This window comes from Trichoderma camerunense (genome assembly GCF_050948025.1).
Source record: "Trichoderma camerunense strain CBS 138272 chromosome Unknown V8C40scaffold_4, whole genome shotgun sequence".
In the NCBI taxonomy this organism is placed as follows: Eukaryota; Fungi; Ascomycota; class Sordariomycetes; order Hypocreales; family Hypocreaceae; genus Trichoderma; species Trichoderma camerunense.
Genome location: NW_028145366.1, coordinates 837,064 through 857,832, shown reverse-complemented (window position 1 = coordinate 857,832; position 20,769 = coordinate 837,064). Strand labels below are relative to the sequence as shown.

Sequence of the window (20,769 nt, the reverse complement as noted above, 5' to 3'; positions counted from 1 at the left end):
CGCTTTTGAGCGATTTTAATGTTAAGATTGAGTGGCATCTAGAACCTTTACTAGACGAGCACTAGCACGAGACGCAAGGCACAAGCGCTGCTACAATGAGATCTCGTTGCTGTTGGTTTAATTGAGTTGCCTTTGGTAAGAAAACTAAAAATTGAAGCCGCTGGCCGGCTCCACACCGAGTCTGAGCATAATAGCATTGAAGCTTTGAGCTAAACGATTGGACACAGTTGCAATGATGGACTCCATGCTGTTCGTCCAATCTTATGTATCTCCTCTACTCTCTACTATCCCTCCCAGAAGTACATATAGTCTATAGCGAAACTTTGCGTATTAATTTTGTCCATCCTGCGCATCACCAAGGTCTTATCTCACCAAGATTCAGCCGCGGAACATTTGTACACGCATTATGAAGAGGAGCACACACAAGAGCGGGGGAATGAATCCCTGCCTCTGCTCCAGCCAACAGGGTGGCTCTCCTTACGCGTTTCGGTTATATCGTGGACACTGAACATGGGGTGAAGGAATATTTACAGTCTTCTGAGCCGTTTCTCTGAGATTCACATCCCTTGCAACCAGACCCAGAAATCGTCGCCCATCCAAATTTCTTCCTGTACGAGTATACATACCATGACTAGCTCAAGGGCCAGCATGGCCTTCTGGCCTAAGCAGATGATACCGCCCACGCCTGAAAACTACAAGGAGCTCGCGAAAGATGGCGCAGAAAGGCTAGCTGCTGTATCTCTAGAGCAGATCCCGGCCATTCCGGCCGGTGCCGTGATTCACGACAACGGCTGCGGACACGGTTCTGCCACGGCCGTCATCATGGCCTCTGCGGCTCCAGAAGTCGCTGCGACTTACAAAATCACAGGGACGGATATCTCAGGTGGAGCGGTGGAAGTCTATTGTGACCGAGCGGAGACTCAAGGCTGGCCTGCTCAGGGCCTCGTCATGGACTCTGACAATCTCAAGTTTCCAGACGAAACTTTCACTCACTCCATCGGCAATGCGCTGATCTTCGTGGGGCCTCGCAACAATGGAGTCGACGCTACCAAAGAGATGTATCGCACGCTCAAGCCCGGAGGGACGCTCATACTAAACTGCTTCGCCTATGTGCCTGTCCTAGAGCCTATCCGTGAGGCTTCTCGAGTAACCCGCACAGGCGCCATACTGCCGGCCTGGACGTCATTTGCAGAATGGACAGATCCATCTGTTATAGCGAATGTTGTGGAGGCCGGTGGGTTCAAAAAGGAGTCCATAAAAGTTGAGCAGCGCGAGATGTTTGTCAATATCGGAGATTTCGATCGTCACACTGAGTTGGTCTGGAGTATGAGGGGAATGCCGAGCACTGGCTGGAGCCGAGAAGACGAGGAGAGGTGGGATGAGGCGTTGGAGATTGTGAGGCGTGAAATGAGAAAGACTGAAGGTTTCAAGACCCTTGATGACGGCACAACAGTGATACGAAATCTCATCAATGTGGCAACGGCAACCAAGTAAAGGCCCGCGAAGAGACGGAATGAGGCTGATACTATCGAGCTCAGAAATGGGTCTGGGGGCGATTACAAGAGGGGGATGTTGAACTTTATATTTGGACATGTACCAAGATTGCGCGATTTTGTCTCGGACTCTCGTACTATAAGGTACACACCTAGGCATTATGCGGCATGCAAGTGATTTTATTTCTTGCGATAGTTCTAGGCTTAAAAGCTGTATTATTAGGAGCGAGCGTTTGGAATCTTCCACAGCATACGCAGATGAAGAATTAACGGCATGAACTACTACTTGATGCGTTGTAAACATGACAACATCACACCGTAGTACTTGGCTCTCGTCCAGACATCTGGCTCAAAGAAGTATTCGCTCATTGTCGTTGGTACTATTAAACTTCCATGTAAAAATAGAACGTGTATCTCGGGACTGTTGGTACCTTATACGAGACTTCGGTGCATCGTGGAGTCAATTTTACAAAGAATACTGCCACATTGGATGGCTGAGTCTATGAGTTGTTGTTCAGAAATACTATACCAAAAGGCATCTGGCCGTATAAACCGTCTCTGAGTGGGATTGACGTGCAAGCGGAGGACAAAAAAACCAAGACCTAAAAGATTTTACACACCCGCGCGTTAAACTATACGCCTGTTTATTTAAGTATCTACTGTTATATCTATATTTCTTTAGTATCTACTATTACATCTATATTTCTGTAGTATCTGCTATTATATCATATTTCTGTAGTAACTGCTACCCTATCTAGATGTTTATAGTAACTGCTATTATAGTTATAATAAAATTTAGGTGCTGTCTGAATAAGGTTCCCTTACAAAAGCACCACTTAATGAGCCGATTAGGTGCTTATACTACTGAACGTATGTACTTATTTATTTTGCGGTCTCGTTTTTTCTGACCTCCGCTTGACCTGTAAGACGTCCTGAGAGGGCGATTCGTAGATACATGTAATACTGCAAGGCATCCAGATCCACAGATCCAGGGCAGGCCCTTGCAGTGCAGCTTGCATCCATGCACTCCACTTCGTACTGGAGGTGTCATGCTCACCGTCTGTAAGACGATTTCACTGTTCCATCGAATTGTGCAAATGACAAACACCAGCAAAGAGCATAACGTTTAAATTGTTGCCAATCGTTGCCGTCATGAAACGACCGTCTGCAGACTGTCACTCTCTTCACGATGAAATCAGGCCGGCAAAGACGCGCCAACGATCATCAAATGTTGCAGTGACGCGGTCATCAGCAATCACCGTGAATGACAATGAGATGCACGCAGGAACTGAATCAGAGATAAGGCATGAAGACAGTGGCCCAGATCTGGATCAACTACCACATACCAAACCAAAAGCTACGGCATATCTCAACTCGCGTGCAGGGGAGCTCTCTCAAAGAGAAATCATGGAACCCAATCCATTAGAGATGTTCAGGAATCCCTACAAGGCCGACGACATCATTGTCATGGCCCAGCTTATCTTTCAGAAGACAAAATCTCCTGCGAAATTCGTGGAGGAGGTTATGCGTTCCATCTTTGTCCCTGAGATGCGCAAATTTTTCACTGAAAAAATCCAGAAGCTTTTCCGCAAGCACGCACGTACCACCGTGCTCTCGACTAGCCAGCAGAAGAAGCTGGATAATGGGTATCTACGTCTCCAAGAATGGGAAACTTCAAGCCAGATTTCCTCAGGTCTGTTTAGCTTGAAGTAAGTCTAACTGCTTAACCTATGGTGCTTATGGTTCAGAGGTGTATATCGATGCTCATTAGCTACGTGCTCACAGGAAATTTGATGACCTGATTGAGGCCATCAACAATGCGATGGACGAGACTCTAGTCCAAAAAGAAGAAATTATCATAAGAGACGAGCTGAACCAAGATAAATATGCCGATAGGATCATTAAAGCCTTAAACCATAGATACGGTTTTGACAGGTCTCTCATAATCTGGGGCATGAAGTGGCTGGACATTCTGCGCCCCGTCTTCGAGATGACAGCAAGCACAGATATATCAGGAGCACAGAGAGAGCAATGGCGAAACTATATTGGATCAGCGCTCAAAGAGAATCAAATCGATTGGGTTTTGGGTATTCACAGTAGCTTTCTCTCGGCCAAGATCGCTCAGAGGATTGTATCCAACGAAGAGAGCCAACAACGAATAGTTGCCATGTCTAGCCTCACTCATACTCGCGAAATCACAAGGTTTAAGGACAAAGGAGAAGGCATCAACTTTGAGTGCAAATTTCCTCTCAAGAACGGCCTCCCTGATGGCCTTGTTCAAGGATTTAAAAAGTTACAAGAGAACACAAACTCATGCAATTCGTTACCCAACCCTGGACTCATAAATCACTACAAGAAAGCGTTCAGCCTGTTAGAGGAGTTCCAATCCGAGCCCCACGTCGAGCTTCTCTGCATATTAGCTCTTACTGTCGGCATGACATTGGACATGACTATTTATATCGTGCCTAAAAGAGATGCTAAAGATGAAGTTGCCAGGTTCGCAATAGCTGGCAGCTCTGTGAAGCCCAAGCGGGGAGGAACTCGAGTAGCTCTCCTAGCACTGCGAATGCTATGGTACTTAATGCCCGAAGAATTTGTGTGGGAAAAGGCAAAGGGATATGCGCTAAAAGTAGAGGAGGAGACAGAATACAGTATTCAGCGTGTGCGTGAAGCAACTGGTAAGTGTCGTTTCTCTGTAGAGCTTGAAAGGAAATGTGCTAACTGAACGTCGACCAATATATGATAACGAACAGCATGCTTGCCGCACTAGGCTGGCTTGATTGTCCCAAGGACCAAGAAAAACGTAGGTCCAGGTCTAAAAACATGAGGAGAGCCAGCAAAGAAGCCTTAGATGCACGACTGGAGCAGTTGCGAAGCCTGATGCCGAAGCCGACAGATTTTGTGCGCGAAGTGTTCCAGAGCGATGATCCGAAATGGGTAGACCAGTGCATCGCCATCATTAAATGGTAGACGATATGTCATAAGGACTGTAAACTACCTTTGTCTACACCAACAGAAAAAAAAAAGAGGAATGTAAGAGAGTAGGTGGGTGGTACCTATGTATTCATGATCAACTTTCTTCCATTTACCCCACGAATTGTTAATTGAAGTAACGTTATATAGTCTTCGAGATTTATTATAGAAATCTCTTACAGCTGGAAACTATTCCCGAGTTCTAACCCAGACTTTGCATCTAGAGATCTGCGATTTGTGCGCCCAAGGACATCCGATTATATATATCACAGAAGCATGGGAAGAACAGAACGAAAGCTGCGGAACAATCAACGTTCTCCTCATTTACAAAATTAGCTATTAAACATTACAATATATGCATTCTAATACTAGTCGTATTCACAAACATGGCTTTCCTCAGAAATGCAACCCCTAGCTATCTACTTTTGCTCCTGTTGTTGAGTTGCTCCCTTTTCACCTCCATCCGGGACCGCTCGTGATTTGCGTGACCTCAACTCGTCCCAGATAATCAAGCCTATCCAGATGGGTAGCAATATACCCGCAATCACGTAGTTTCTGACATAAGAATGGGTGTGAATAATCACATTCTTCTTTGCCAACTGGAAGCCCAGTCCAGAGTTGATTATGCCCGTAATGATTGCGACTCGTCCTATCCAGCGGTGCACGTAGGCGAATATGCTCTTGCGACCGGTTCTCTTGAAATGCCGATGCTGCAAGATGCCCAGGATTGGTTGAAAGAGTATGAGCGTGCAGACGACGATGAAGCCTATGATGCAATGTGCATGCACGGGATTATGGAGATATCCCACGTATTTGGCGACCCTGATACCGAGAGCCATGCCGCCAACCATCATGAGGAATGCTATGATCTGGATGGGTGCATGAATGGCCATGATCTTGTTTCGGAGATAGGTGTTTCTTAGATAAGGGATCTGCTCGATGGGGAGATGGACTGAGATTGCTCCCAAAGGATAAAGGACGATAAAGACGATGGACATGATGCACGCATGCCCATTTCGCTCTCGGTTCCAGACTCTGAAGGTTTCTCTCTTTTCAAATGAGTGAACATCTCTTCCTTCAACTTGGTTGTGAATTTCTTGCGCCAAGACCAGGTTTGATGCTATACAATTGTCAATCATTAATTCATGAGATACTCTTTTGTTCATCACTTACCAAGTATCAAGAAAAGCGCCGACAATGCAGCACGCAAGTGTCGCGTCATGATTTCTTTTTTCTTTGTTGATTGATAGGTTTGTATGTTGACAACTTGATGAAGCTCGTGTCCAGCATCTCTTACAATTGATCATGGTAGAGCAGCCGAGTCTTTAATACAAGCTATTCAAGCCATATAAGCCGTTTGATCCGTCCCGATTAGGTGAGCTGCCATAAGACCGGCTCTTGTGGCGTCAACTTGTCACACGTGCCGGCGGAGGTACAACAGCCCGAGATACAGAAATAGAAATGCTTCGGGAGGACTATTCAGCCGTAGCGGCTCTAATGACGCTTACAAGTACAGGCGATGGCCTCTCTGCTTCAACTCTCCAGAGTCACACGCCACACTTAGATTTGATCTCGAGCTCAGTGATTCGTCCTGTTTTTTGGGCCTTGCCTTGCTTTTCAATTAAGCTCGTTATCTCGTGGGCCGTATTTTTTTTCCTCCCACATTCACAGCCTCGATGACATCAATTTTCATCGGGTTTACAGGTCCTGCCGACGGTCGGTTGCAGAGGCTCAAGACATTTGACCGATTTACGCGGATTTCTAAAGCTTCAAGGACTCTTGCTTTGGATCATTTGCATTTGAAATCGCGGCAAATTCCGACGGGCAGTGCTGAATCCAATCCATATTTGCCCGCACTGATATGTAGCTTCATGATATAAGCTTTCTACCTATGTACCTAGTATTCAACATGCAAATACACGTTTCAATATGTTCTAGCATCTTTTCGCATCGGTCAATTCGTCAGTTTCCTCCCAAAATAGTATTGGGTTCATATGCGGGATCAGTGGCGTGGACATTTTGTAAGGCAAGCCGTAACAGTTCGTCGCCCGGCATGTCCGGCAATTACAAACAAGACATATTAATTAGCTATATGCAAAATCAATTGACACTGCGTGAAAATGTATAACACTCAATTATTGTATATTGACTTCTCATTCGGCAAACTCCCTCTGTGTTTTCTCAATATGATGTAAGGCGCATGTTCTTGCTTCGACAGGTTATCGTGTCGAATCTAAAAAAGAGTCGATCGTAATTAGAATTAGCAAGACGATGCACAAATTATGATCATTCTATCCCAATTTCTTACTAGACATTTCCATGATGCGGTCCCCATGTAGTTTATTGAAGTGAGTTGTCCTTGGTCCACGTATTTGGGAATCCCCTCTTTGGAGCCCAAGCAGCAGGTGGTGGCTAGTACTGTTATCAGCCTATAATATGGGCTGCCAATCTCATCTTCTATTGACTAGAAGAAAGCAAAGATATAAATACAATGCTCAATAATCTTCATGACAGGGCATAAGACATTGAGGAAGTAAGAGAGGGAGACTTGACTTAGGTCTCCGCCATCAGGAGGTGCTGACGTCCACCACATGTCAAGACAAACTCCAACAGCCAAATAAAACTAAAGATAAGTAGCCCAGCGACAAAAGTTGGTCTTGCTTGGTTGCGTCTCTGCGCAAGAATCATGTCGATGATAAAGAAGAAACCCGCCAGAACCACGAAATACAACAACAATTGATCCAATCCTACAATGAGAGCGTCCTTTGCATCACGAAAGTCCTAGTAATCGCGAATCGAGGAAAATTCCGCCGGGATGAAAGCAAACAGAAGTGCCACCGACGCATCGTAGAAAACAACTCTCGCAACGGATCCCAGACACATGGTGATTCTGCTGGGATTCCATATTAGTACCCGAAAAAAAAATGGAGAGAGAAAAGCTTTGGATGGCAAAATGCACACCGCGAACCCGTCGTGAGGAGGTAGAAAAACAAAGATGATGGCAACGGTTTTGTCTTCTAGTGTTGGGTGAGCAGCTTGCAGTGTTGCGTGATGATGGGAATATCTTACTTCTCCGAAACTCACGCACATATTGCTTACCAATGAAGTAAGTGGCGAGCGTACCATTAACGAAGACAACTTTGTAACTACATCATGAGTTTCCGTATGTCTATACGAAAGGTTACCACCCAGACTTTACTCATTAAGAAACACGAGGCTGTGAGGGGCTTTGCGGCTCTGGATGAAGTTTGCAGCATTGGACAAACCATCGTAAAAAGCCTAAGCTGATTAAATGAGGCTTGATCTCTGGATTCAAAAGTAATATCTTCTAAGATTTCTCACGATGGCCTGATCGCTTCCCTCTCCGAGATCATACACGTAGTTGCAGACGTAAAACTGATATGAATGCAGAACCTCCTATTCGACTTACACATGGAGATTATACTAGCGATTTTATGACGGCTGTTATACTTAAAAATGCGTCGTATGAGTAAAAGTACAAGCATGTTGGCAGAAACTGCGGCTTGAGTGAGGCAGCTGGACTGATGAATAATTGTGTACGCATCATCGTCCGCAAGTGAGTAATATCGACAGACGCTTAAAGGGCACGCTGAAATGCTCATCAGCGACTCTCTCGCAATAAACTTTGGCATGTTAGGATGGCGTTGTCTTGCTTTTTGAAGCACAGCAGATATGAGACTAGTCTGAATCGTTGGCAGCAAGATCGTAATCAGGCTGACGGCCATTTTCACATGTCAATGAAACATCATATCCATTGGCAGCTAATTCGCTACTCGATTTGCTCATTCGTTTCTTGAGCAGTTTCCACCCGCTGCGGCCTAACTACTGGCTTAATCTCCTGCGCCACTCCCAACCAGAGGAGATCAGGGCGGCTATAGTGTCCCGTGCAATCGGCAAACATCTTGTTCACTAGCAGTTCGTCCATGTTTAAAATTGCATAAACAATACCCTCTGTTTCCTCTTCGATGAGATCTGTTATGCGTCGACCGTCTGGACCAAAGACGGTCGAATGACCTCCGCCTGGGCTCGACATGAGCGCCCCTCCAGCTGTTCCCAAAGTCTTGACTCCGTCTTCTGTAATAACTGTGGTGCAGTGTAGCACGAATGTTCCGGATTCAATGGCATAGGTGCGGGAGAGCGTTTTACAACCTTGGATCGATTAGCAAAGTCCGACGGAAATGGAGAAGAAAGACTGTGAATACCTTCCGCGGTCATAGACCACGGGATGGGGTCTCCGACTTCTGAATTCAAAGGAGGCCAAATAGCAACATGAATCTCCTCGTTCTGTGCAATGGTGTTGTATTTAAGTAGTGGCTGAATGTGTTCCCAACATGCCAATGAGCCAACGCGACCAAATGGGAGCTCTGCCACACTCTGTAAGCAATGTCCAGAGGCATCTCCAAACACGGTGCGCTCCATGTGTGTTGGCTTCATCTTTCGTCGATGGACTTTGATCTCGCCATCAGGTCCAATGAGAGCATTGGCAATGTAGAGTGAGTTGTTACTATTCTCCGAGAAACCCAGCGAGACGGCAATCCCATGTTCACGAGCGCACGCCTGGACCATTTCCATTTCGGGTGAGTCCAAGCGGAGAGAATTTTTGATGTAAGCGACGTTGAGGTCAAAGTCAACCGGCCGACTCCTGTTATTAGGACACCTTTTAGCTACTCGCAACGTTCATAAAGGTTGCGCATGCCTTCTAAAAACTAACCAAATCCAACAGGGGTAACCTGGAACCCAAGTCTCAGGGAATGCGATAAGTTGAGCATTATTCGATGCTGCCTCTGCTATAAGTCTGCATGTCTTTTCTATAGTCGCCTGGAGGTTAAGCCAGACAGGCTCAGCCTGGGTAACGGCGACGCGAACAACGCGGTCAGGCATGGTGAATAGGCTTTATTTCTATGAGCCTTTGATAGCAGCTGACAATTGATACGAGATGGCTTTTTCTGCCTTTCTGATTGCCGATTGGGGTGGCTGAATACGATGGATTATAATCTCTGATAAAGTGTGGGCTTCAGTTTGACGTTTGAGTGAATATTGAGATCTCATATATGCCATAAGCAAACAAGTTTACAATATTGGCTTCACTAAGGTCATCACGAGATAACCCCGCCAAACCCCTCATTCCAGCCTACGAGAACTGATGGATTCCGATGGTGGTACAATACACCGGAACCTGTACGCCGGCGTGATAGGGCTCCAGAATGCGATAGGTCGACGCCGTATGGCCGGAATCAACCGAGTGTATGGCTCTGACCCCGCGCGGTTTTGACAGATTTAATTGTAGTCCTGCATTAGAATAGCTTCGTAGCGGGGCTGGCGTACGATCCAGAGTCGTGCCATGCTGTTGAGCGTCTATAGTAGCTCTGTATGACTATTGGAAATGGCGTATCATGTGATGCAGGCATTCATGGTGGGAAAGGTGGGATAATGGCTAAGATAACGACAGATGTTATGAGGAGGGGACATGATAGGGACAGCGTGGGAGCAGCTGGTGAAGACATCAATATGAAATGCCAGTGATAACGGCTACATGTGATCAAACAGCCATATTGCATCCAAAGTGTTAACAAATACTATCATCCATGGGTGGCTTATTAAGGACGATGACACCAATAAGTGTCTAAGTCTCACAGGCCGGTAAAGCGAAGAAGCCACTGAACGAATTTGGCTTAAAGTGTGTATGTTTTTACGAATTGGTATACGGAGTACCGGGATTTGTATTGGGTTGTCTCGGGAGTGTGAGCGAGACACGGAAGTCGTGTCTGCAGGAGTGTCTGACTGCCACTGGTACATCTCGGTGATGCCCTCATTCGGCCAGCTTCACTCACCTAACCTAGAGGTAAATCACATTTACCAGGGCTGGTCTCTCTGCAGTCAATACGCCTTAAATACCTGATTTGAAAGGTATTTTGAGACGTTATGAGGCATTGGATACTTTTGATGACAGCTTCTACAAACACATGCATTTGAAATCATGGGATTGTCACTCGTCGTGGGCCTCGGATGATGCCAAACCAAACCACCAAAGAAACTGAATCAAGATGCCAGCAGCATTCGAGCCCAACCAAATGAACGTAACGCAAACCACACCCCTAAAACTGCACGCGCCCGCTTTTTGTTACACACATTGCGTCTGCTGTGACACAATGTGCATGCACAGCACAGCACACTGAAATAAATTGCGTGCTCCATCAACTCACATGCGCCTGCATGCAGCCTGTGATAGTACGACCCGTGCTTTACACCGCCAGAACGACCACCTCACTCTGCCGATTCTGCCCAATTTTCAATGGATGTTGTTTTTTTCCAAATCTTTTTTTTCTTAGACACATCCACCTCACCTCCATTTTTCTTGGAGAGAGAGAGGGGGGAGTGGATTCCCAGCCAACCAGCCCAAGACAGACCCTCTCGTCCATGTCTGGGAAATTTTTCTTGCACGTGCCTTGGTCCTCTTTTCTTTTTTTCCTTTCTTTTTTTCTCTATTAGGGTTCTGGACACGTATGGACGGTTATCTCTGCATATTAACTAGTTGGGGGCCAGCCAGGGGTTCGGGGGTCTGGTCCGGCATGTCATCGAATCCCAACGGATCACCCATCAGCGCTGACGTGAACGGGCGAGCGAAGTGTGAAATGCGAATGAAGCTGTGCTGGATGCAGTCGTCTCTGCCGAACCCCATTGCCCCGATTCGGGCGTCTGGTCCAGCGGTGAAGGGGGCCAGCAAGCAAGACTGGAGGACCAAATGCAAAGGCAAAGGGTCCAGTCCAGCCAGTCCAGCCAGTCCAGCGCCATGCGGCCCGACGCTGCCACTCGGTTATAATGCGTGCATGATATCTGCCTTAGCCCGTCCAGCGCATCGACGGGTTTTTTGGTCTGATTGCGACGGGGGTCCCTGGTCCGGTCCGGTTCCTGAGGGGTTGCGGTTGTTTGCGAGCGAGCCGGTGCGACGTCGAGGCTGGGTCAGATCGCAAGCCATTTGTCACACGAGATTGAAGAGGGAGCCAGGGATGGAAGGAATCAAGTCGGATCAGATCAAATCAATGGCATTCGAGAGATTAAATCTGGATGAAAGAAAGTGAAGCATCAATCATCAGCTTGTTGAGCGTGATGCTGCTGCTTCATGTTGTCTTTACCCCCACGTTTACCCCTTCTCTTTTTTCTTTTCTTTCCTTTTTAATATTTTTTGCTTTTTTCTCTCACTCGTGGAGCCATTTTTCTGTTTGAGCTTCAGCTGACCGTGGCCACTCATTGAGCCATTTCCCGGTCGAGGTGAGGCACGTAGCCCAACGACGTGCAGATGCTGCTTTTGTCATGTCGTGTCTTTTGGTGCCTTAATGCCGGTGCATGTATGTAATCGTCATGGATGTATGTACAGGCAATGGGTTCCATTGCTATATATGTAAACTTTGCCTCTATACTAATACCGATCAAATGACGGTGATGGCTTCAAGCCTCCCAGCGCATGTCAAGTGCCAACCATAAGGCACCATGTAGTGAATTGCTGCTCCCAGGTAGCTCCTCGCAGCAGCACGGGCGGGCGAGTACCTTGCAATCAGCTCCCTGTACTCGCAAAATAGCCTATCGGCACACCTCTGGCAGCTTCCCCGCATAAAGCTCCTGCGTTGGCGCCAAGCAAAAACTTGCCCCGGGATCCGCGCCCACTAGCTCCAAGCCATTGATTTTCACCTTTTGATTCCCGCCTTGTTTCATTTTCTGGTGGTTCATTTTCTGCCATTCACGACTCGGGGAGTGCATCTGGTGAGAAGCAAGAATATGAGGGAGAAATAAGGGAGAGAAAGAGTCAGAAAAAGAAGAAGCAGCCGAATTCGAGACTCTACCAGACATACTCGCAGCTATTCCCAGCTACTACCTCTGCAATGCTCGCACCTTATATCTGGCCGCCGACAACAACCACGGCATCTCGTCAAGACAAGATCAGCGTCCATGTCCATGCCCATGTTCATGTCCATACCCGTCACACATCATCATCATCACCACTTGCAAACACCATCACTGCACAGCAACCAAAACAATCCAAAACAACAACAACAAACCCGCAGACTAGACCACACACCACACCAACAGACCAGCGACTCCCGCCTGCATATCCTGGTTCCCCACCGTCTCCTGGTCCGGCTCCCCCTCACCAAATCCAAAGCGTCCTCGCGCATCTCGTTACTCCAGCAAGGGGAGCTCGGATCCCTGCGCGGCTGACTGGCCTCTGCCGTGCGTGTCACTAATTTTTTCCCATTTTCTTCTTACATCTCCAAAAAACCAGCCTTCTTTTCTTCCTTCTACTGTACTCGTGCTCCAGAAAAGTGGACTTGTCACTTGTTTGAAAGCTGGATTGTGGCCGCTCGGGCGAAACAAAGGGGCGCTTGCCGAGCTCAAGGTTTTCTAGCGCAGGGCCGTCGCGTGCTGTCAGTGGCTGGGCGCACTTTTTTTGATTTTTTTCAAGGTTCCCAGTGGCAGGTTCCGGTTTGCATTGGATCATTGGATCGCGGCGTTTGAGACCAGCTGGAGAGCATTTGGCGCGCTTAGCCCACCCGGCCTCACACCCCGGGAGCAGCAATTCGGCTCGACGCCCTGCCAGACGGCAGCTGCCGGGCGCAAGCCCACAGGCGACTGACTGCAGCGGTGCGATTCGATACGGGGGAGTGGACGTGATTTGGAGAAGCTGAACTTCCATCTTCGCAAGTCATTGACTCGCCTCCCGTCCGTCAACCTCAATTCACCCGCTGTCTGTCCATTCCTCGCGGCAACGGGGCGGCAGCTTCAGCCCATCCGAGGCCCCAAGATCGCTCCGCCCGGGTCGGAATTTTCGAGCTAAGTAGCTAAAACTTCGGCACGATGGATCCAAGACGGTCGCCAGCTCTCTACAACCACAACCGCCATCACCGTCCGCATTTTCCCCTGCCGCCCTCGAACTCGGCATCAACTTCGTCATCAGCAGCACCACCGCCAGCCTCGCATCGCATCGCCAGCCCTGCTTATGCCCACCAGCGCCGCACCTCGGACGCGCCCTACCGCCCTTCGCACGTCCGCGACTATCCCGAGCCCAGCCATTCGCGTGCCCAGAGCGCCTCGTCGCTGCCCACCGCTCGCGAGCTGAGTCGCAACATGCCGCCGCCCACATCGCCTCCCCAGCAGCCGGGGCAGCAGCAGCAGCATCAGCAGCATCCCATGTCGCAGCATCACCAACAGCCTCACCCGCCGCCGCCTCATGCCATGACCTACGGGCCACCGCCACCACGGCCTCCCCCTGTGGCCGTCGGACCACCCAGCGCCTTTCCTTCAGGTCGTGAGCTGCCTGCTCTGAGCTCCATCGCGCGCGCTGGCTCAGCATCTGGCGGCAGCTCCATGTCGATCTCGTCCATGCTCGGCGGCCCGCCACCAGCCTCGCGAGATACTCAACCTCCCTCGACTGCGCAGCAATACTCATCGCACTCGGCCCCGACATCCGCCTCGACCTCTGGCCCTGGCTTTGCGGCATCTATCCAAGCATCGCCTCGAATGCACTCTGCATCGTCCGAGTACCCTCCGTTTCGACGACCTCAAACCCCCGAGCTTCAACGACCGTACGACCCTCGAGCTGGCACCGCGCCCTCTCCTCGAGGCCCCTACGCCACGACCCCCGACGTACAACGATACGGCACGCCGCAGCAGCAGCAGCCTCCCTATCACTCGCGACACCCCTCGAGCTCGACCGACCCTTCACGAGATGCACCAAGGCTGTCTACAGCACCACCGCCTCCTGGTCAAAATAATGCTCAGTCGAGGCCATACGGTGGCATGGCGCCCCGGCCGATGGAAGTCGGGAGGGTGCCGGGCCCGGAGGATGCTTACGGTCGTCGGGAGGAAGTCACGCGATCAGCAGCGGGTCTGGATTACGGTGAGAGGGCTGGCTTGAGGCCTTATCCGTACGATGATCGCTACAGAGCAGAAAGGGAAAGGCAAAACGCAATCGAGCAGCAGCAGCAGCAGCAACAACAACAACAACATCAGCAGCAGCAGCAGCAGCAGCAGCGAGAACGAGAAGGGAGGGAGCGAGCATATTCTGGTGGCGACCCGAACCGACATCCGCTGCCCCCGCATGACCAGGCGCATCGCGAACCCCCGGTACATCAATCTGCCCCCTACGGCGCACCCCCTGCCGAGCTCCTCGACCGGCGCGATCCTCGAGACCCTCGCTGGGGACGGCCGGAAACCGAGGCGAGCTACAGGCCCGCGCCCATGGACCACCAGCGGCCACACCCAGACTATCCTCCTGCCTCTGGGCCCTATGCGCCTCATAGCTCTTCAGCCTATCCGACAGCGCCTCCTGAGAGATTCCCTCCAACCTCCCACCCAGCGTATCCTCAGAGCGCAACTGGCGTTGCTGGCCCACCTCAGCCTCACGAGTCGCCAGACAGAGCCCGAATGGAGCTTCACCACGCCCAGCAGCAGCAGCAGCAACAGCAACAGCAGCAACAGCAGCAACAGCAGCAGCAGCAGCAGCCTAGACCTCGACCTCTTGATGATGTGCCTCCGCCTCATTCGTCGGCGCCTTTTGGTGGTGCTGTTGGACACCACCAGTTTGACCCGGCGCGAAACAGAAATGTCGACGACCCATCCGGACCTGGCATTCACCAGCGCAATCTACTAGCCATCCAGGAGATTAACCGCAAAGGGCGCGTATCCCCGCTCCCACAGGCCGTCCAGGGTGCGCAGCCTCAGCAGCCAGGTCCCGCCGCAGAACCAGGCATTAAGAGCGAGTTTGGCCGCATGTTTGCGGGCATTGGCAGCGGCGTGAGCTTGGGCGGCCTGTCCAGCCCCGTCACCTCGGCCCCGGTGCCGTACGTCAACGCCGCGCTGGCCAAACGAGACGAGATGGACGGCCAAGGCCCAGATGCCGGACCAGACGGTGCGACCAAGGGCGCAAGGGGCAGAAGACGAAAGCATAATACAGACGAGAGCCGTGATGATGAGAGTTCAGGCAGATTGACGCCGGTAGGACGTGGCACAAAGCGTGCGAGGGGCCATGGCCACCACCACCATCAGTAAGTTTTTGTTTGACTTTTGGATTAATCCGAGTAGCAGAGCAGTATAAAAAGGCTAACCACGCATGTTTTCCATAGTCACCATCATCACCATCACCACCACGCACCCGAAGGTACCGCCTCTCCAACCGTTGCAGTAACCACGTTCAAGAATTTCAAGGGCGCCACACCGATGGAATCACCGACCGAAAAGATGCCGAACGCTGCGCATCATCACCATCATCACCACCATGCGCCGCGACCCGCGCAACCGGCTCAAGCCCTGAAATCTGCCCAGAGTCCCCCGACCGCGATCCCACCCAAACCGCGAACCATTGTATCCTCCAAGGCCGTCCTGGAGCAAGTTGCTGGCCATCCCCGCCACCACTTGGGCGACTTCATCTACCAGCCAGATCTGAAGGCGGGAAGGTTACTTCCTAATACTCCCACACACCGCGGCTTCTCGTCAAATCCAAAACCGTTGCCACTGGAGTTGATCAAGGGCAAAGAAAACTGCACTCTGACTGTCAAAGTGTCGCGCGTTCATCTATCTTCGGTGGCTCGAGAGGAGATTACCGCCAGGGCATTCCTTTGGGGTACAGATGTCTACACCGACGACTCGGACGTGGTTGCAGCATGCATTCACGGGGGATGGATCAAGGGCGAATGGACCGAAGATGTCGATACATCTCTGCTGGATCTGGAGCAAGGTCTCAATGGCGAAACGAAGCGACGAAAAGTTAAGAACCAGGAAAACGAGCCCGCCAATGCCACGTCTGAAGGACTCATCACCGCCCCTCCTGTCGCGGGCCCAATGCCCATCCCTGCAGAGCGCGACCTGCACGTGAATGTTTTGATATTGCCTCGACTCGTTAAGTACGCCCCGTCTACGCGATACGGAATTACCAGCCGCGAGTTTGGCGGAGAATACGGATCACGGCACGCCGTCCACGATGGCCTGAGCTACATGGTCAAGAGCATCCGCTGGGTGCAAAATGGTGCCCAGCCGCAGGCCAGACTTCGCGGAAAGGGTCGACGAGAGCGCATGAGGGAGCAGGCGGCCAACTATGTGATGATTACAGGATTGGGCAAGGCTGACATTTTGGACGGCAAGCCCAGTCTGGGCAGCGAGATCTCTGGCAACTGGGGGAAGAGAAATAATGGTGATGAAATTCCCGAGGCTAAGCGCCGACACAGTGAAGGAGACAAGGAGAATCAGCCCGACGAAAAGATGAGCGACACCCACTCTCAAGGGCACGACCAGGATAAGGATGTTGAAATGCGAGATATGGGAAATGAAGAAAAGGTGGTAACGGCTGAGGAAAAGTAATTGGTTTTTTTCTTTTTCTTCTTCTTCTGTTAATTATTGATCTTTTTTCCATTATCATGAGGATTTGTTCAAGGAAAGGCCTACGGGATGGGATGGGATATCCCCTGGGAAGGGGGGAGGACTCATATATACGGGGCTTGTATTTTGGGCGGACAGCAAAATAGCGAGGGCAAATGCTTTGTTTTTGGGAGTGGCCCAGGGAGGCGGCGGCCATTTTATATCCGGAGCTTCGCTTTTTCTTTTTCCTTTTTTTGTGTTTGAGTTTTTTTTCTTCTCTCTCTCTCCTCTCTGGGATATGAAAGAATACCCCCTCTACTCATCATGATGCGTGGGATAGTAATAGTACATGCTTCAGATTCTATAGTCGTAATGTACAATTCGTCGCTACGTGCGACGCTGGTATCTCCTCGCGGTTGATCCTTTCCATCTTACATCTTTTTTCATCCCTCTTGGTGCCTTTTTTGTTCTTCCTCCTCCTTTAGGTGCTGTAGAATTTTCGCCTTTGTTTGTATCTCAACGTCTTGCTAGAATCGTTTTCTGCGCCTCCAGGAAAACAACAGGCCTCGCTCAAAAGTCCGTCACCCTGCCATTATAGCTCCAATCCCCCTCCCCACCCCACCGCAAAGGCTCATTCTTCGGCCCTCCCACCTCGCCCGTCTTGGGATTCGTATCGCCCTCGAACTCTGGCAGCGCGCCACGAAACAGGCCCTGATTCAGCGTCGTAGACTCGTCTGTCTTAACGGTATTCGCAGAACCAGAAGCAGAAGAGGAAGCGGTTGTAGTGTGGCGAGGAGTTTCCGTCGCGGGAGGAGTTTGAGTTGCAGCTACTTCTTGGAAGGCGGACGATACGGCGGCTGCGCGCTGGAGGCGTTCGAATTCGGCTTGTTGGGCGGCGGGGAGTTTCGGGGGGGATGGGCGTGAGGAGAAGGATGATGATGATGAGAGGCGGGTTGTTGTGAGGGAGAGATTCCGGAGAGGGAGGGGGAGACGAGGGCGGAGGAAGGGAGGCATTGTAGTTTGTTTGTTGGTGTTTGTTATTTGGTTTGGTTAAGTTGAGAGTTGAGTAGTTGGGTTGAGTTGGATTGAGCTTGTTGGAAGTTGTAGGTTTTGTGATTTGAAAGCTGAGAGTTGGTTGATGACGAGATGGAAAGAGACGGGAGCTGATAGCCGAGGTTTAGGCTTGGTGGGGTGTGTTGGTGGGAGGCGTCGAGGGTGGCTCTACGATATTTACACGGCTCATGATTTGTATGATGTGGGCAAGATGAGATTGAATAAGAAAGAGAATCCTGTTAATCATAATAATATCATTTGGAGAGCAATCAACTCTGTATCATGTTAAATCAAGCACATGAATAACACAACACGCTACGCACAAATCCAAACATCCATGTACAAATCCATCACGCATCTTCACTTACACGCTTCCACCTCCCTCCGGCCGCAGCCACTCAAACGTATCCAACAAATCAAAACTGAAAAACGAATTCAAATCCGGCGACAAGTCCATATTCCAATGCCCGCCCTCGTCCAGCATATTCGTCTGCACCGGCGCCTCCAGCGCCTGCTCCAACACCCGCCTCACAACCTTTTTGATGCGGAAGCAAATATCGGCGTTCGGCGACGACGGCATCACCCAGTCCAAAAACGCCGCCAACATCCCGAGCTTCTCCACGATGATGGCCTTTGTGGCCGCGGCGCTCATCGTGCCGTGCGCCTTGCCCCGGAGCAGTTCCATGCACAGGATCCCGCCCGCTGGGGCTGCGAACGAGGCTGTTGTCCATTCGACGCAGTCTTCTACCGTCTTGAGCCGGTTCTGGTGCGTCCAGAAGAGGTGGGCTAGCGTTACCATCTCGAGGCTGATTTCGAAGAGTCGGGACCCTGCTTCTTCGCTGTCTTCTTTGCTAAGGAGACGTTCGATGAAGAAGAGGTTTTGTAGGTGCTCGAGCCAGATGAGAAGTCTTGCGTACAGGTCCTTGCCTGAGACGTCTAAGTTATTGAGGTCGTTGTGCGAATAGAGTATGCAGGGCGGGAATTCGGCAACGATTTGCATTTCTCGCTTCTTCAAATTCCTGGTCATGGTTAATACAAAGCTCTTGTGGCGATGTTAGTCTGTGATTCTCTTAGACTTACAAAAGTGCCGTCTTGCCCCCAAAATCCATGCTCTGTAAGGCAATCTCCAGAATCTCATCTCTTACATATGACAGCATGGCTCTTGCGCGCAACGTTGTCGATAGATAAATTTTGCCATCGGTGCTCCATCCATTCTCATCCACACGGCAATCACTGTAATCGGCGAGGGGAGGATTTGACAATAACAACTCTTCGCTCATGTCCAAAGGAAGTGGCGTTGATGAGAATCTTCTGCTGAGAAAGGCCGGCCGCCCGGTGAACGTGGCCGTAACCTTGTCATGTGTGAAGATGGCGGCAAATAGCTGGCGCTTGGTTTGCGTAGTGACGGAAAAGTCCTTTGGGTTGGCATTTGGAGAGACGTGGAGGCCGAGATATGTTGTCATGGCCATGAGATCGCCGTGCGTCCTCCAGTACTGCATGCCTGAGAGTTGAGTACACTTGTTAGATGAATGCTTGACAGAGAAAGCAAGGGCTAATAGACTGGGTGAGTTACCTGCATCCCCGGACTCGTTGGATTCCAACAAGCTGTGACCCAAAATAAGAAATAACAACATGGTGTTACTGTTGGCCGCATCGCGACAGAGCTCTATGCACTTCCACGCAGCCATCTTGTACAGCTTCACGAGATGGCTTGCGTGAGTATTGTGCAGCACCTCGCAGTCGCTGGATATGACATTCTTCTCAGGAAGTCTTCGAGCGCCGCCAGCCCAAAAGACGTAGAGCAAGCCAAGAGATTCCCACCGCAAATTTGATCCCGAAAACTCGGCAAACCACTTTTGCGGATCTGTATGAGACTCCCCAAGAGGCACCGCGCTGTTCCGACACAGCTTAAACGACATGCGCCTCAGCAGCTCCTCGTCTCGCGCCACACGATCTAGAGTCGTCCCAAACGCCGCCCACAGAGAATCATTCAGCCACCGCCCCGAGAGCGTATTCCAGCCGCCGTAAAAGCTTGTGTAGAGCCTCGTCAGCAGCTGCGACGAAGCCTTGTCGGGAATGTGTCGCAGGGCGCCGAGAGCAAGCTCGTCCAGGCGCGGGACAACATCTGCGGTCTTGAGCGGCATCATATCCGACTCTGATTCGCACTTTTCCGTTACCGACAAGCTGTTTTGCGCTTCTTCATAGAATGCCGAGAAACTCGTCGCGCCGAGATACCCAACATTGCTCTCTAGAGTTGCTTGTGGTGATCTACTAACGGGGACTGATATGGAGACGGGAGAGCCGTTTGTGACCTGCGGCCTCAGAGACGGAACGGCGGCTGATCTCGACGAGTTGATGTGGTTATTCTGCTGGCCTGGCTGAGCCAGATAGACGCACTTGTCTGATACTCCTCCGCGGCGACATCGGGAGCATACGGGAACGCGGTGATCGCAGGCGACTTTTCGTCTTCGACAGGGCTCGCAGGCCTGTGGACGGCCGTTTTTGCGCCTGGGGGCTCCAGTGAGGGCGAGGTTTCCTTCCATGGCTGGTGTGATGCCGAGATGAGCTGATATGTGATGAGATTCTCACTGAGTGAGGTTGCTCATTCACCTGAAGATTGTATCATCGGCTTCATAATCCGAGATTAGTCATCTATTCTTTAGCGTTGCCTGAGGGTTAATATGCTGTATTAATAGGGCGCTTTACTGCGATGTAAGTCGATGGAAATCACGCCGAGCTTGGCAGCAGTGAAAATTTTCTATACTGGCTTTGAAGCTCTCATCTTGTGTCTTGAGATACAATGAGTGACTCTCGCCAAGACACCAGTCATGCATGTTGCAAGACCGTAATGGAGTACTTGTGGCACTACTTTAGAACTAGAGGC

General features: G+C 50.4%; 8 protein-coding genes across 8 annotated transcripts; 4 read left to right on the top strand and 4 right to left on the bottom strand.

Annotated features, from left to right (window-relative positions):
* Positions 1 to 75: 75 nt before the first annotated feature.
* V8C40DRAFT_237329 (class I SAM-dependent methyltransferase) lies at positions 76 to 2,109 on the top strand. Its single transcript, XM_083214223.1, has one exon. The coding sequence runs from the start codon at positions 628 to 630 to the stop codon at positions 1,492 to 1,494; it is 867 nt and encodes a 288-aa protein (XP_083076200.1). The 5' UTR covers positions 76 to 627; the 3' UTR covers positions 1,495 to 2,109.
* A 477-nt stretch (positions 2,110 to 2,586) lies between these two features.
* V8C40DRAFT_285270 (uncharacterized protein) lies at positions 2,587 to 4,463 on the top strand (the record flags this gene model as incomplete). Its single annotated transcript, XM_083222334.1, has 3 exons — positions 2,587 to 3,202; positions 3,279 to 4,171; positions 4,264 to 4,463. Exons 1-3 carry the CDS (start codon positions 2,646 to 2,648, stop codon positions 4,461 to 4,463), a joined length of 1,650 nt encoding a protein of 549 aa, XP_083076199.1. The 5' UTR covers positions 2,587 to 2,645.
* A 422-nt stretch (positions 4,464 to 4,885) lies between these two features.
* On the bottom strand, positions 4,886 to 5,688 carry V8C40DRAFT_263128 (cytochrome b561 domain-containing protein; the record flags this gene model as incomplete). The annotated part of the gene is made up of 2 exons (XM_083219429.1): positions 4,886 to 5,586; positions 5,640 to 5,688. The coding sequence occupies 2 exons, from the start codon at positions 5,686 to 5,688 to the stop codon at positions 4,886 to 4,888; spliced, it is 750 nt and encodes a 249-aa protein (XP_083076198.1).
* A 2,223-nt stretch (positions 5,689 to 7,911) lies between these two features.
* On the bottom strand, positions 7,912 to 9,544 carry V8C40DRAFT_237327 (carbon-nitrogen hydrolase). Its single transcript, XM_083214222.1, has 3 exons — positions 9,199 to 9,544; positions 8,690 to 9,129; positions 7,912 to 8,636 (listed from the first exon to the last, which is right to left on the bottom strand). The coding sequence occupies exons 1-3, from the start codon at positions 9,366 to 9,368 to the stop codon at positions 8,257 to 8,259; spliced, it is 990 nt and encodes a 329-aa protein (XP_083076197.1). The 5' UTR covers positions 9,369 to 9,544; the 3' UTR covers positions 7,912 to 8,256.
* Positions 9,545 to 10,910: 1,366 nt separating this feature from the next.
* V8C40DRAFT_237322 (uncharacterized protein) lies at positions 10,911 to 11,742 on the top strand. The gene has a single exon (XM_083214221.1). The coding sequence runs from the start codon at positions 10,991 to 10,993 to the stop codon at positions 11,564 to 11,566; it is 576 nt and encodes a 191-aa protein (XP_083076196.1). The 5' UTR covers positions 10,911 to 10,990; the 3' UTR covers positions 11,567 to 11,742.
* A 1,290-nt stretch (positions 11,743 to 13,032) lies between these two features.
* On the top strand, positions 13,033 to 17,119 carry V8C40DRAFT_160188 (histone deacetylation protein Rxt3-domain-containing protein). Its single transcript, XM_083211448.1, has 2 exons — positions 13,033 to 15,526; positions 15,605 to 17,119. Exons 1-2 carry the CDS (start codon positions 13,338 to 13,340, stop codon positions 16,833 to 16,835), a joined length of 3,420 nt encoding a protein of 1,139 aa, XP_083076195.1. The 5' UTR covers positions 13,033 to 13,337; the 3' UTR covers positions 16,836 to 17,119.
* V8C40DRAFT_237318 (succinate dehydrogenase assembly factor 4) lies at positions 17,082 to 17,940 on the bottom strand. The gene has a single exon (XM_083214220.1). The coding sequence runs from the start codon at positions 17,844 to 17,846 to the stop codon at positions 17,403 to 17,405; it is 444 nt and encodes a 147-aa protein (XP_083076194.1). The 5' UTR covers positions 17,847 to 17,940; the 3' UTR covers positions 17,082 to 17,402.
* A 180-nt stretch (positions 17,941 to 18,120) lies between these two features.
* V8C40DRAFT_237315 (Zn(II)2Cys6 transcription factor) lies at positions 18,121 to 20,704 on the bottom strand. Its single transcript, XM_083214219.1, has 3 exons — positions 19,459 to 20,704; positions 18,966 to 19,386; positions 18,121 to 18,904 (listed from the first exon to the last, which is right to left on the bottom strand). The coding sequence occupies exons 1-3, from the start codon at positions 20,426 to 20,428 to the stop codon at positions 18,250 to 18,252; spliced, it is 2,046 nt and encodes a 681-aa protein (XP_083076193.1). The 5' UTR covers positions 20,429 to 20,704; the 3' UTR covers positions 18,121 to 18,249.
* Between the last annotated feature and the right edge of the window lie 65 nt (positions 20,705 to 20,769).